Genomic DNA, 12,027 nt, shown 5'->3' with positions numbered 1-12,027 from the left:
GACATGGGGATGGAACCCAGGTCTGCTGCACTGGCAGGCAGGTTCTTTACCACCAGTTCTACCCCGGGAAGCCTAACTGTCCAAAACGCCCAACGGTGCCTGCCCTCACGCCTGGGGGGTCAGGGAGCACTGCCCCAGCCTCCCCGCCAGGCGGGGCTCACCTGCAGACGCTGGGGGGCGCGCTGACAGAGCCATCGGTGGTGGGGGGCGGGGGGGCCACGGGAGCAGGACAGAAGCTCTTGAGCGACTCCACAAAGCCAGGGGAGGCGGCTGTTTTGGGGAAGGACACAGCTGCGATGTTGGCCAGGTGAGGCGTGGAGGCTGCTGAGAGGGCGGCGGGGGCGAGGGCGGGCAGCGGGGCCAGGCCCGTGGGGCTGCTCCTGGGGGCTGCCGGCACCCCGTGCCTGTGGTCTTCCTTGTTGATGCCGTGAAAGACGTCACCTGCGACAGAGATGCTGGAGTCACCGCCTGCGGCCTTTCTCTCACTGCCAGCTGCTTTTTTTTGAAAACCAACTTTTGGTCCGAAAACGTTCCACTCTATAGAAAACTTGCCCTTCGTCTGGCTCTGAGACTCACCACTGCTTTGCTACGTTTACTTTCTCCCACACACACCTGCCCGTGGCTTGACGTGGGGGTGGCAGCTGCTCAGCCCTGGGCGTGTGGCCCGGGCTCCTGAGAACACGCGTCTCGGCAGGAAAGCCAGCACGGCAGCCCGGCTGCGGATGCAGCGCCCCCGGGAGGACCGTCGCAGGCACAGCCCACCCAGGCCTCACCCACAGCCTCTGGCGGCTTCTCCCCCAGCCCAGGGTCTTTTAAACTTCCTTTCTTCCTTCCGCAACTCTGACCTCTCCTGAGCTGAGGCCAGCTGTCCACAATTCTGGACTCAGAAACGCTGGGGGCATGAGTCCTGTGAAGGTGGTGCAGGGTCCTCCCACTGACCCCAAGGGGCACCTAAGGCACCAGTTCCCGGCAGCCTGGCGACCTCAGTCTGCGTGCAGGAGCCGGCGGAGCCAACCCGTGAGCACGGCGCCCAGACAGTGGGACTGCTGCCATCTCCAAACAGAGACCCCACGTCTGAAACCCGTGAGGACGCCTCCCTGGCAGTCTCTGGGTGGGCGCGGAGCGGCCTCTGCTCGCATGGGTTGTGTATCCGAGGCAGCAGTGAGCTTTGACCCTAAGAGCCCCCGACCCCCAGCTCCCTTTCCTGAGGACCCCGAAGGACCTGAGACGTTGGCTGAGTGCTGCCATCCCCTCCTTTACTCCTCTCGACGCCCACACAGCCCTAACTCTGGCTCACGAGGCCTCTCTGGTCCTGCTCCCGTGTGCCTCTGACGTCGCCTTCAAGCCCGCTCTGCCCTGGGCTCAGATCAGGGCGGCGGCGACACCACCTCCGCACCAGGGGCCCGCACAGCGGCAGGGCAACACCTCGGGCGGGCTGGTACCCTGTCGGCTCGCTCCGCACAAGGCTCCTGCTTCAAGGCGACTGAAAATCCCTCTCTCCGTGTTCTGAAAGCAGTGCCCTCTTCCTCTCACAGCACACGGTGCGGAGAGCGCCAAGGTGGCACGCAGCGTGGCAGAGCCCCAGGGGTCAGCGTGACAGCAACATTCTCGTCACGGCCAGAGGACACGCTCCCTGGGCCCGGGCACCTGTGGGTGTCACTTACACTGACGCCTCTGGGCACGCTGAGGAGGAGGCAGTCACCGAGGCGCTGGGCAACAGCCAAGCCCGGGGCCCCCTAGGGAAGCAGGGCCCGGCCAGCGGGCGGCCTTACCTAGGGAAGGCGGCCTCCTGGACGACACGCGGAACTGGCTGCTGCTGGACTGCACCGTGGTGGCCGTGCAGGACACGGAGGACGTGGCTGACGACGTGGCCATCACAACCTTGTTTGCTTCCATGAAAGCGTCTTGGAAATTATACAAACACTTCTTTTTCGCAGCACCCTTTTTCTCTTTATTATCGGAAACTGCAGCCGTTTCACTGCCAGATGGAGGCGGAGGAGCTTCAGGTCTTGCTTCTGAGAGTGTTGGCCCTAATAAGTCACTCCCTTCAGAGAAGAATGGGAAAATTAATGCTTCCAAAAGACACAGGCTTAGGTCAAATCTAAAGAGCAGCTACTGACTGAACTACGAACACTGGGGGCTGCAGGATTAGCAGTCCACGGCGACGACGCTCGCCAGCTGGTCTGTATCTAAGAAACACTGACTGAGCACCTACTATGTGCCGATTCCTATGCTGGGTGCTTTCCCAAAGTTATTCAATGTCTAACACCACTTTCTGAGCTTAGCACTCTAATGTCTAACCTAAAGATGAAGAAACTGAGGCCAGAGAGGCTAAGTAACTTGCCCAAGGTCACACAGCTAGAAACCCTTTCCAAGCACAGACCAGACATCAAGCCTAGCTTGCTGTTCGAGCACATGCAGGGCTTGGGCTGGGGCCCCCAGGGCCGTCCTCACATGGACGACAGAGACGAGGCAGACGGGCAGCCCTCATCTGTGCCGTGTCCTGCCAGGAAGGCACCGGAGCCTCAGCAGCTGAGGTGGCCATGGGGAGGTGCTTGTTAGCAGGGACAGGGCCCATGTAGGGGCAGAGCAGGGGGAAAGGAAGGAACGGAAGTCACAGCATTCAAGCCACAGCACCCCGCTGCCCGGGCCGAGCTCTGGTGGTCACCACTGCTAGGGAACCAAAGCTGACCACCACGCCCCGGAGCCCAGACGCTCCGCAGCCCGGGGGCAGGGAGACCCAATGTCTGAGGCCACAGGCTCCCAGCTGCCAAGCCCAGTGCCTGCACGGCTCTGTCGGTGCAGCGGGACTTGACCAGCAGCCCGACGGGGTGGGGGCCTGCCGCCCTCAGCGGAAGCCAGGGGAAGGAGCGGCCTGGGACCTGCTGGGGAGCTGTGGCAACAGGTGGCATCGGCTCAGCTCAGGTCTCTGTAAACTCCAACGAAGGTTTAACGAGTTCCTTACCAGAAATTGTATCTGGCAAGTAAGTGCCAGGGTTCCAGTTCTTATCATTCATCACTTCTGATCCCCAAAGACTTATAAACTTAGAACTAGTCCACTCTGGAGTGCTCCCAAAGCAGCTCGGGTAAATATGGTCTTGAAGAGATGCACTGAATACCTGATGTTTATTTGTGTGATTCTGAACAGGTGCTGGTGGTAAAGCCTACAAAAAAAAATGTTCTAATCACATATCAAAATTAATATTCTGTTTACGTAAGGATTTAAACTACAGACAAACAAGTCATCGTTGAAACCTGGGGGGCACGCGTGCCGTGAACAGGCGTGCGGGGAACACACCTCACGGAAGGCGCACCTGATCACACCCGGGGCCGCGTGTGACGGGCAGCAGACGCAGACTGGAAGAGCAGCTGGTGCTCAGGGGCTGACCGCACACACTGAGGCAGCCCAGGGGCCGCTCCTGAGTCACGCTTTAGACGAGGCCATCTGCACGAGGTCTGCTCCGATGGCCCACTCTCATCTGACGTTTTACAAATCACCAGTCAAAAGTCCCTGTGGAGCCACTGATAAGAGGTCAGCTCTGGCCCTTTCCCTCACACCTGGGCAGAGTGCAGAAGTGTGGGGACAGATGGGTTCGACACTGAGCTGAGCCCACCCTCCCAGGTGTGGAAGGAGAGCCCTGCCCACATGTTTCTGGGCTGATTGGCCGTCAGCTGCCCCCTGCACACCTGGGCGGCCCCAGCCCACAGCCGTGCCCCTGCCCGACGCCCCTCCCTCGGCGCGGCTGCAGCGGGCTCGTGGAACTTGAGAGTGAGCGTGGCGCTCTGCGCTCAGGCTGGGCCGGTGGCTCCCCACCCCGACGTAGCACCAAGTCCCGCGCGTGGTGTGGCCTGCCCTGTGCTTCCGCTCACCTGGCCTCTGGACACACGGCCTTCCCTTGGTCCCCAGACTTCAAGCTGCTGCTCGGCCCACAGTGTGGCTCACGGTGTCTACTCCTAAGAACGTCCTAACTGCAGCTCACGACCCTGCTGGCCTGGGGTGAGCCTCCCGCCACAGCCGAGCTGCCACGCCCTGGAGAGGCCGTCACGGCCCTCCTCTCACCCCACAGCGCCCAGGCTGCAGTGGCCCGCCCCAGCGAGCCTACGAGTCCAGGATTCTCCCCGTCAGCACTCAAGACTCACTTCCAACCTACTGGTGGCGCAACTGCCTTGCCTCCAATCATGGAAGGTGTCTGGGGGCGGGGCCCCTGGAGCCTGGACCTACCGCACCGCGTCTCGCTTACACCAGCACACGCCATCCACCCCGGCCCCCCCCCCCGGGGCGTGCATGGGAATACCCCCTGGGACATGGATGTGAGCAGTGAGTGTGTTCAGCTCCGCAGTGGCGGGGAAAGGGAGCACTGGGGAGGACCCCCAGGAGCAGAACCCCAAGGGCCAGGCCGAGCAGAGTGGGGAAGGGAAAGGCCAGAGCACAGGGCTGGCCGGCGTCCAAGCACAAGGGAGAACCCGATGGGCTGAGGGGCCACAGAGAGACACGCCCGTGTGCCTTCTATCCCGGGGGGCTGGGGGGCGCAGAGGGCTTGAGGCAGCGGGGTGAGGCGGTCTGGTCAGCGGGGTGCAGAAGTGGGCCTGCGGCGCTCTGGGAGAGGAGCGGAACAGCAGGACAAGGGTGCCTCAGGGCTGTTAGTACGGGGGTGTGGGGTGGGGGTGGGGTGGGGGCCGAGGCAGAGCACTGGCAGGCAGGGAGGAAGGGAGGGTCTGTGGCCCCGCTCCTGGGGGCGCCGAGTCAGGGACGGAGCTGGGCTGAACTCTCCTCCCGTCCCAGCCTCTGGGCTGCACGGGCTAAGGGGTTCACGGGCCAGCTTGCCCTCTCCTAGCTGTGTGACCTCAGGCAGATTACTCAATCTTTTTGAGCTTTAGTTTTCTCATCTGTAATTTGGAAACACCCCCCTCCAGGGGACGTGGTAAGCGTTAAACCAGACTGTGCACGGAGTATTCAGTGTCGCCTGGCCCGAAGCAAGTGTTTCCTGAGCGCTAAGGGGGGGGGGTCTCCCAAGACACAAGCCAGCCCCCCCCAGCCCAGTTCAAGATGCTGCTGCCCTCTCAGGGGCCGGGGCCGGGGTCCTTCCACTCGGGCAGCTGAGCAGCTTAGCACACCACCGACCCTCAACGGGCTCAGGCAGATGAAGGTGGAGGGTGAGGCAGGAGCAGATTCGGGACTTGACAGCGGAGGAAATAGGGCAGACCAGACCCCCAGCACCTCGGCGGGAGCCTGACCTGCTGACCTGGCAGGAAGTCTCGGGGGCAAAGGGCAAGGACAAGGAAACTCTCAGCAGGTGGCAGTCTCCACGGAGCAAGGACGGAGCACGAGGCCCGGTCAAATGGGAGGCCTCAGTGCTGGAGGCCCCGGGGTGCGCAGAGCCCGCCCCGGCAGGTGGGACAGACAGCCTGTGCCCGTGGTCGGGCCGGCCGGCTCAGGACGCAGACTCACGCTGCACGCTGGCAAGCCCCTCGAGAGCCCGGGGACAGCGAGCGCCGCCGCCTCCCCGAGAGCGTCCGCTCAAGGCCTGGACCATATGCCACCCACGCCTCTCTGGTTTCTGCTCAGCCATCAGTGCTCTGCCCCGTGTCACCTCTCTGCAGGCCCACCCACAGGCTCTGGGGCCGGGGTCTCCCCTCAGGGCCATTTGTCTACACTGCGTCTACAATTTCTATCAAGGTACGCCATGGCGTTTTGAGTTTTCAAATTTGATCAGGTTTTTGTCTTTAGACGATGAGATTTCTGAAACCAAGGGCTTGGGGTACTGTTTTCCTTTATCTAGCACGCAGCACAGGGCCTGGCACAGCCTGCTGTTCAACAAATGCTGAGTGGAGTAAGGACTGTAACCACGGAGCTGTTACACTGGAGACATAAGCTAGTGACGCTGTATGTCTGGTTCAGAAGGCCATCTATGCAAAACAGGAGGTCCAGTGGTGGAGGCCAAGGGGCACAGGGGTCCGCAGCTACCAAGCTGAACCTGGGTGAAGGCATCCGCACAGGAGGCCCGCCCACGCCCAGGGAGAGGGGGCACCTGTCACCTAGACCCTCTGGGGGCACCACCATAAAAACATGAACGATTTAAAGCACGTGTGATAACGCTATTATATTACAGCACTGAGTTTAATCTTTATACAAATCCACATGGCTGTAATTCACAGAAGTTCTGATGCATTCTTTACTTTGAGACAAAACTGATTCACAGGGAAGCACAATTCTGCTCTAACTGGAAGCCCAGACACACTAACTGATGACTTCAGCCAAGCACACTTCTGAATTTATGCAGAGCTGTGAGACCCAGCCTGCCCTGCATGGAGCCCGGTGCCTGGGGAGCAGCGGGCAGCAGCTGCTGCCAACACCCAGCGCCTGAACGCAAGGGCCGCCGGGTGCCCAGCAAGCAGGGGAGACAGTCACTCCCCGCTGGGCTTCTCCTGAGAGGCCCCTCGGTGCTCCTGCCAGAGAGTACCACCTTCTTTCTGCTGTTTCTCAGCTCAGAAGAAGTGAACTCAAATAAATACAGGTTGCAGGTCCCACCATGACCTGCAAATGGCAATCAATTCATGTCCCTCTTCCCCATGCAGTCTTTTCCTTCCTCAAACTCCAAATGAATGTATACTTCTTTCCACGTGTAACTCTGCGAGCCACGTCCGCAGTGGCTGCACACAAGGAACCCAGTGAGGGGGTGAGGGGTGTGCACGCCCACAGCCGTGTGGGAGCCCCGTCACCAGGCTCCCTCAATGCACTGAACTCACCGACCGTTTGCAGGTCACCCCTGTGCTCCTGTGGAGAGCCCGAGACAGCGCTCCACCTGTGCTCCAGCCCCGTCCTAATGGGGCAACTGCTTCTTGACACATCTTCCAGACAGGAAGGACACAGCACTTAAAGCTGGGGGCCTCGAGCACAGCCCCAGGCCAGCGGCAGGGGAGGAGCAGGCGCCGTGGCCGCGGGCTCTTCTCTCTCAGGTGGTGAGTCCTCCCCTGCTCTCCTTGGGTTTTGTCCGTTGAGGGGAGACATGTCCCAGATCCCAGACAAACGGCACAGGACACCTCTGTAACCAGGTGCTGAGCTACAGAGAAAGCAAGGGAAACCGTTCACAGGAACTGGTAAGAACACAGCAAGAAACACCGGCCCCAGCGGAGGTGCAGAAGGGACGGGCGCCCTGCGGGCGTGTGCACCACGGTGACAGAGACGAGTGGACGGCCCTGCTGTCCCACGGGAGGAAGCAGAGCCAGAGACAAGGGGAGCTGGAGGGTCCGGGGGCCAGCGCACCAGCAGCACCTCCACGCCAGCAAGTGGGGTCCCCTCCCAAGGAAGCACCCCCATTCAGGGTCTGCTGAGCATGCATGACCTCACAATAAAAAGGGTTAGAGCCTCACAGCTTCATCCAAACAGAGTCACTATGTGTGACGCACTCACAGAAAGGAGAGATGAGAGAACAGGTGATCGAGGAACAAGAGAACGTGGAGAGGTTCTAACGCTTTTGAAAAATAAAGCTTAGAAATAGGAATTACAAGTAGGGTTAAAAACTCAAGGAGTAGGTTAGACACAACAGGAAAACCACCAAACTGGAAGAGTGATCCAGAAAGGAGTTCTCAGAACAGAAGACGATCAGGCTGGGAGGGACCACAGGTATGAAAAGCAGGATGAGAAGGTCTGGTCAGAGGTTCAGGAAGAGACAGCAGAGCAAGGGACAGGGAGACCATGAGGCAGGCAGGCAACCCGAAACTTCTCCTGTGCGGGTTCTGACAGGAAACGCGGTCAGCACTCAAGAACAAATTGGTACTGTGAGCAGAGAGATTCTAAGAAAGAGTCAAAAAGAAATGCTAGAAATAAAAAACGTGGAAAGAAAAACCAAGACTCGGCAGACTGAACACAGCCAAGAAGCGAATCGACGAGCCTCAAGATACAAGAGCAACTTTTCAAACTGAGATGCGAAGAGAAATAAGAATTTAAACAAACAAAATCCTCCAAAAAATAGCACCAACAATGACAAAAAAAGAGAACAGACTGTCCAAGAACTTGGGGCCCTCTCAAAAGATGTTCCGCATGGGGCTGGAGTCTGCAGGAGCAGAGCAGACAGGAAGGAGGCCTGGAGGAGTGGCAGCCAAGGACGTCCCAACTCTCGACCGGCACCAGAGCAGGCCAGGAGGCTCAGAGGGCACCAGCAAGACCTTCACGAGACCCTATCCGGGTGCAGCACATCCCAGCTGCAGGAAACCAAAGCCAGAATCCTGGTAGCGGCCTAGGGGTGGGCTGAGGGGAAGAAACCCTGTCCTACAGAGCAAGGGACACAGTCACAGAAGACATCTCACTTAAACGGCACAGGCAGGAAGAGAGTGGGGTTAACCAGGTTCTAAGCGTTCAAAGGAAAAAATAGAAAAACCACCAACCTAGAATTCTGTATCCAGCGAAATTATCCTTCAAAAGTGAAGGAGAAATAAAGACTTCCTCAGACAAAGAAACACTGAGGGAATGCACGTCCAGCAGACCTGCCCTGCAAGAAATGTTGGAAGATTTTCTTCAGGAAGAAGGAACATAATATAGGTCAGAAACTTGGATCTACATAAAGGAAGAGAGAGCAATGGAAAAGGAATAAACATCAGGAAAATAAAATCTCTTATCTTTCTGTTAACTGATCTTAAAAAAAAAAAACTTTGCAGTAATAATAGCAACAATGTACCGGGTGATTAATATTGGATAAATGAAAATGATGCCTGCAAGTCACAAGGGACCGGAAGCAGGAACTGGGAACAATCTGTTACAAGCAGCTCAACTGCACACAGTGGAGGAGCAGCGCTGGAAGCGGCCCTAGCTCAGTCAGAAGGTGCTTTCTAACACAACCGTTAAAACGGAAAAAGAGGTGTGATTGATACGCTAAGAGGAAATAAAATGAATCAGAAAACGTTCAAGTGAGAGTACAGAAAGCAGAAAAGGAAGCCTCTGGCAACAAATAGAAAATAGTTACAAACATGGGTATTCATCCAAACACATTAAAAAAAAATCAAAGTGAACGGAATAAATACACCAATGAAAATGCCGAGATCATCAGAATATATTAAAGAACAAGAGCTTCCCCCAGCCCCCAAAGCCCCAGGATCCAACGATGCCTGTCGACAAGACACCTGCTGCGGGCAGCAGTGGCAAATCACCCAGGCAGCCTCAGTGGGCAGACCAGACCTCAGAGCGAGGAGCCTTCCCTAGTGACTGAAGGGCAACCCTCCAAGGACACATGAGAACCCCCAGCACACAAGCATCTAACAGAAGAGCACCAAACTGCGTGAGGCCAAGCCTGCCAGGCCTGCCGCAGAGCAGGCAGGTCCGCCGTGAGCTGCAGACCTCCACCGCCCTCCGCAGCAAGGGCACAGGGGCAGCAGGGGCCAGCAAGAACACACCTGGACCCCACACCGCCAGCCAGCCGCTGCCTGCCGCACACAGAACGGCAGACCATCTGTCCTGAGGAACACGGAGCATCTGCCAAGACGGACCACACCCTGGGCCACAAGGCAACCCCGAAAGACCAGAAACAGTGCGCGCTCGGATAGAACGGAGCTGAAGTAGAAACCAGCAACAGAGAGACAGCTAGAGAACGCCCAAATATTTGGAAACTAAATTTCCTGTCACTTAGTTTTAATTTTTTTCTTCAGTATTTCACCACTGTATTTACCTCCTGCAAGTACTTTTAATTTTTAAGTAACATTACTCAACATACAAATTACAAACATATCAGTGGTAATGAAGACTTCTGAAAATGGAAATAGTTTTCAAGTCTTTCTAATCTCAAGAAAATAAAATTTTAACAGTACCCATTCCAAGCATTTTAGGTACTATTTATCCACAATGGCAAAAGCATGAATTACAGATCACAACTAGAGTGACACAGTCTTAAAGGCGACAGCTAACCAGAGCAGCAATTCCTAAAGGCCCTGATGCGGCAGGAAGAGAACTGGGTCAGCAGAGCCTCAGCGGGCACGGCTGCCCACACTCGGGGCCGCCCCCGCCTGCGTGGGGCAGGCATCTCGCTGAGAAACCTGCTCTGACGGAGCTGAGGACAACCATGTCCTTCCACTACAGCTCGGTCCTCCTCCAGCAGCTCCTGTAGGGCTGGGCACGCTCTGTGCATTTAGGTACAGATGCCGCCACAGCACTCAACTAAGTCAGACTAACTCAAAGAACACACAGTAGTTACTTTGCAAAACCTGGTAAGTGACGACGTGAGACTATGCAGAGAAACATTTTTATACCAGGTACAAACCAAGTATGCTGTCAAATGCATCTCGTTTTTCCAAATAAAAATGGCACCCAGCTAGTGTATATTTTAATTGCGTCAGTGAATAATCTTGGCACTAACAGTAAGTGGCTAAAACACAGCCTCACAGCTGCTCCTCTGCAGTTTCTTCAACCCATGAATCTTTCTCATCCACCTATTGGATTACAGTTCAGTGGTAACAGAGACAGACTGCGACCCAGATGATGCTTCCCCTCCTTTATCCTTCTATACACTGCTGGTAACACCCTGAGAAAAGGCCAAGATCCAGGGGAAAACTCAGTTTTAACTAGAGTGGGAATAATAAATTTCACTACTTCACTTGAAGATTTTTATGAATTAATTCTTGAATAATTTCTACCCGCATGAACATATGAGAGAACATTCTACACCCTCTTCTCCAGGTGGTTCCCTAGGACTAGGAAATGGAGCTCTATTTAGGTAAGAACAAGGAGCAAACAGCTTCCAAACTCATATGCTCACCTGAGGAAAAGGGTGAAGGATTGGGAGGACCGTCCAAATAGCCTGGCCTTGAATGTAAACATGAATATGCTACTTAGAATGACCCGATTAACAAAGGTGTCATTAAGTGTTTGAACTGAGCAATGAGTCAGAGAGAGAAAGCCGCTCAGTCGTGTCTGACTCTTCGCGACCCCATGAACTATAGAGTCCATGGAATTCTCCAGGCCAGAATACTGGTGTGGGTAGCCTTTCCCTTTGCCAGGGGATCTTTCCAACCCAGGGACTGAACCCAGGTCTCCCACACTGCAGGTGGATTCTTTACCAGCTGAGCCATGAGGGATGCCCAAGAGTACTGGAGTGGGTAGCCTATCCCCTCTCGAGGGGATCTTCCCGATCCAGGCACTGAACTGGCGTCTCCTGCATTGCAGGCGGATTCTTTACTAACTGAGCTATTGGGGAAGCAACAGTCAACCTAATAAAATTTAAGCCTAAATTTGAGTGGTTACCAAGCACTTATTATCACAGAACATAACAAACTGAGGATGCTCTCTAATAAACCAACAATTATCACCCGGCACCCTCCCCAGCAGACAAACAGCAAACCCCAGTGAGGGGTGATGTGCGGCCTGAGGAAGTCCCTCTCACGCCACATGCTCCCTTTCGAACACTAGAGAATCACTGTCTATGAGTAGAGTCTGGGGAGAGTTCTATTTTTGACTGATTAGAGCTAATAACATTAGCCAGAATAACTGATGAAAAATTAAAATTTATGACCCGAATCAATAAAAGTAAGTTCAAAACAGCTAGTGAGGCAAAGCTATCTAAGGTACGAAGAACGAGACAAACCTAACGATTGCACTGCGACGTCTAGGGCGCAGCACGCGCCTCAGGCTCTGACGGGAGGCAGCGCGTGCCGCCCTTCCCAGCCGTCACCCGTCTTGCCAGGCCCGCCTGGCTGCCCCCGCCCCCCCACCCACCGGCCGGCGAGCCTCCGCTGCACGGTGCCCAGGGCCCCCTCCTTCAAGCTTGTGCCTTTCTACATAACAGTCCTTTAAGAGGACTGTCATTTAAGACCCTGCGGAGCCTGGCCAGTGTTAGAGGACTCACGTTACGTTCAAGCTGTGTTACCCGCCACCGCCAGGCCCCGAAAAGCTGGAGAACTGGGCTGCTCTCTGGGTGGGCAGAGGCCCTGTGGTCCCCAGCTCAACCCATTACGCCAGTACCACATGAAAACCTCTTCACATCCTGGTCAATTCCCAAGGAACGAACTATGACGTCCACGACTGTTTTTACAAATGTAAAGGTT

At 56.0% G+C, this 12,027-nt stretch overlaps 1 protein-coding gene across 1 annotated transcript in view; it reads right to left on the bottom strand.

Moving 5' to 3' along the window:
- Positions 1–161: 161 nt before the first annotated feature.
- FAM193A (family with sequence similarity 193, member A) overlaps positions 162–12,027 on the bottom strand; it is a gene marked incomplete at its 3' end in the record, with an annotated part of 40,675 nt that continues 28,809 nt past the window's right edge. Inside the window, exons 11-13 of the mRNA XM_010831999.1 lie at positions 2,966–3,164; positions 1,773–2,045; positions 162–441 (exon numbers count right to left, since the gene is read on the bottom strand). Coding sequence (XP_010830301.1) covers positions 162–441; positions 1,773–2,045; positions 2,966–3,164 — 752 coding nt within the window. The remainder of the gene's footprint in view (positions 442–1,772; positions 2,046–2,965; positions 3,165–12,027) is intronic.

This window comes from Bison bison, unplaced genomic scaffold, assembly GCF_000754665.1.
Source record: "Bison bison bison isolate TAMUID 2011002044 unplaced genomic scaffold, Bison_UMD1.0 scf7180017462803, whole genome shotgun sequence".
Taxonomy (NCBI): domain Eukaryota; kingdom Metazoa; phylum Chordata; class Mammalia; order Artiodactyla; family Bovidae; genus Bison; species Bison bison.
The sequence above is the reverse complement of the archived record's forward strand: the minus strand, read 5'-3'. Positions and strand labels throughout refer to the sequence as shown.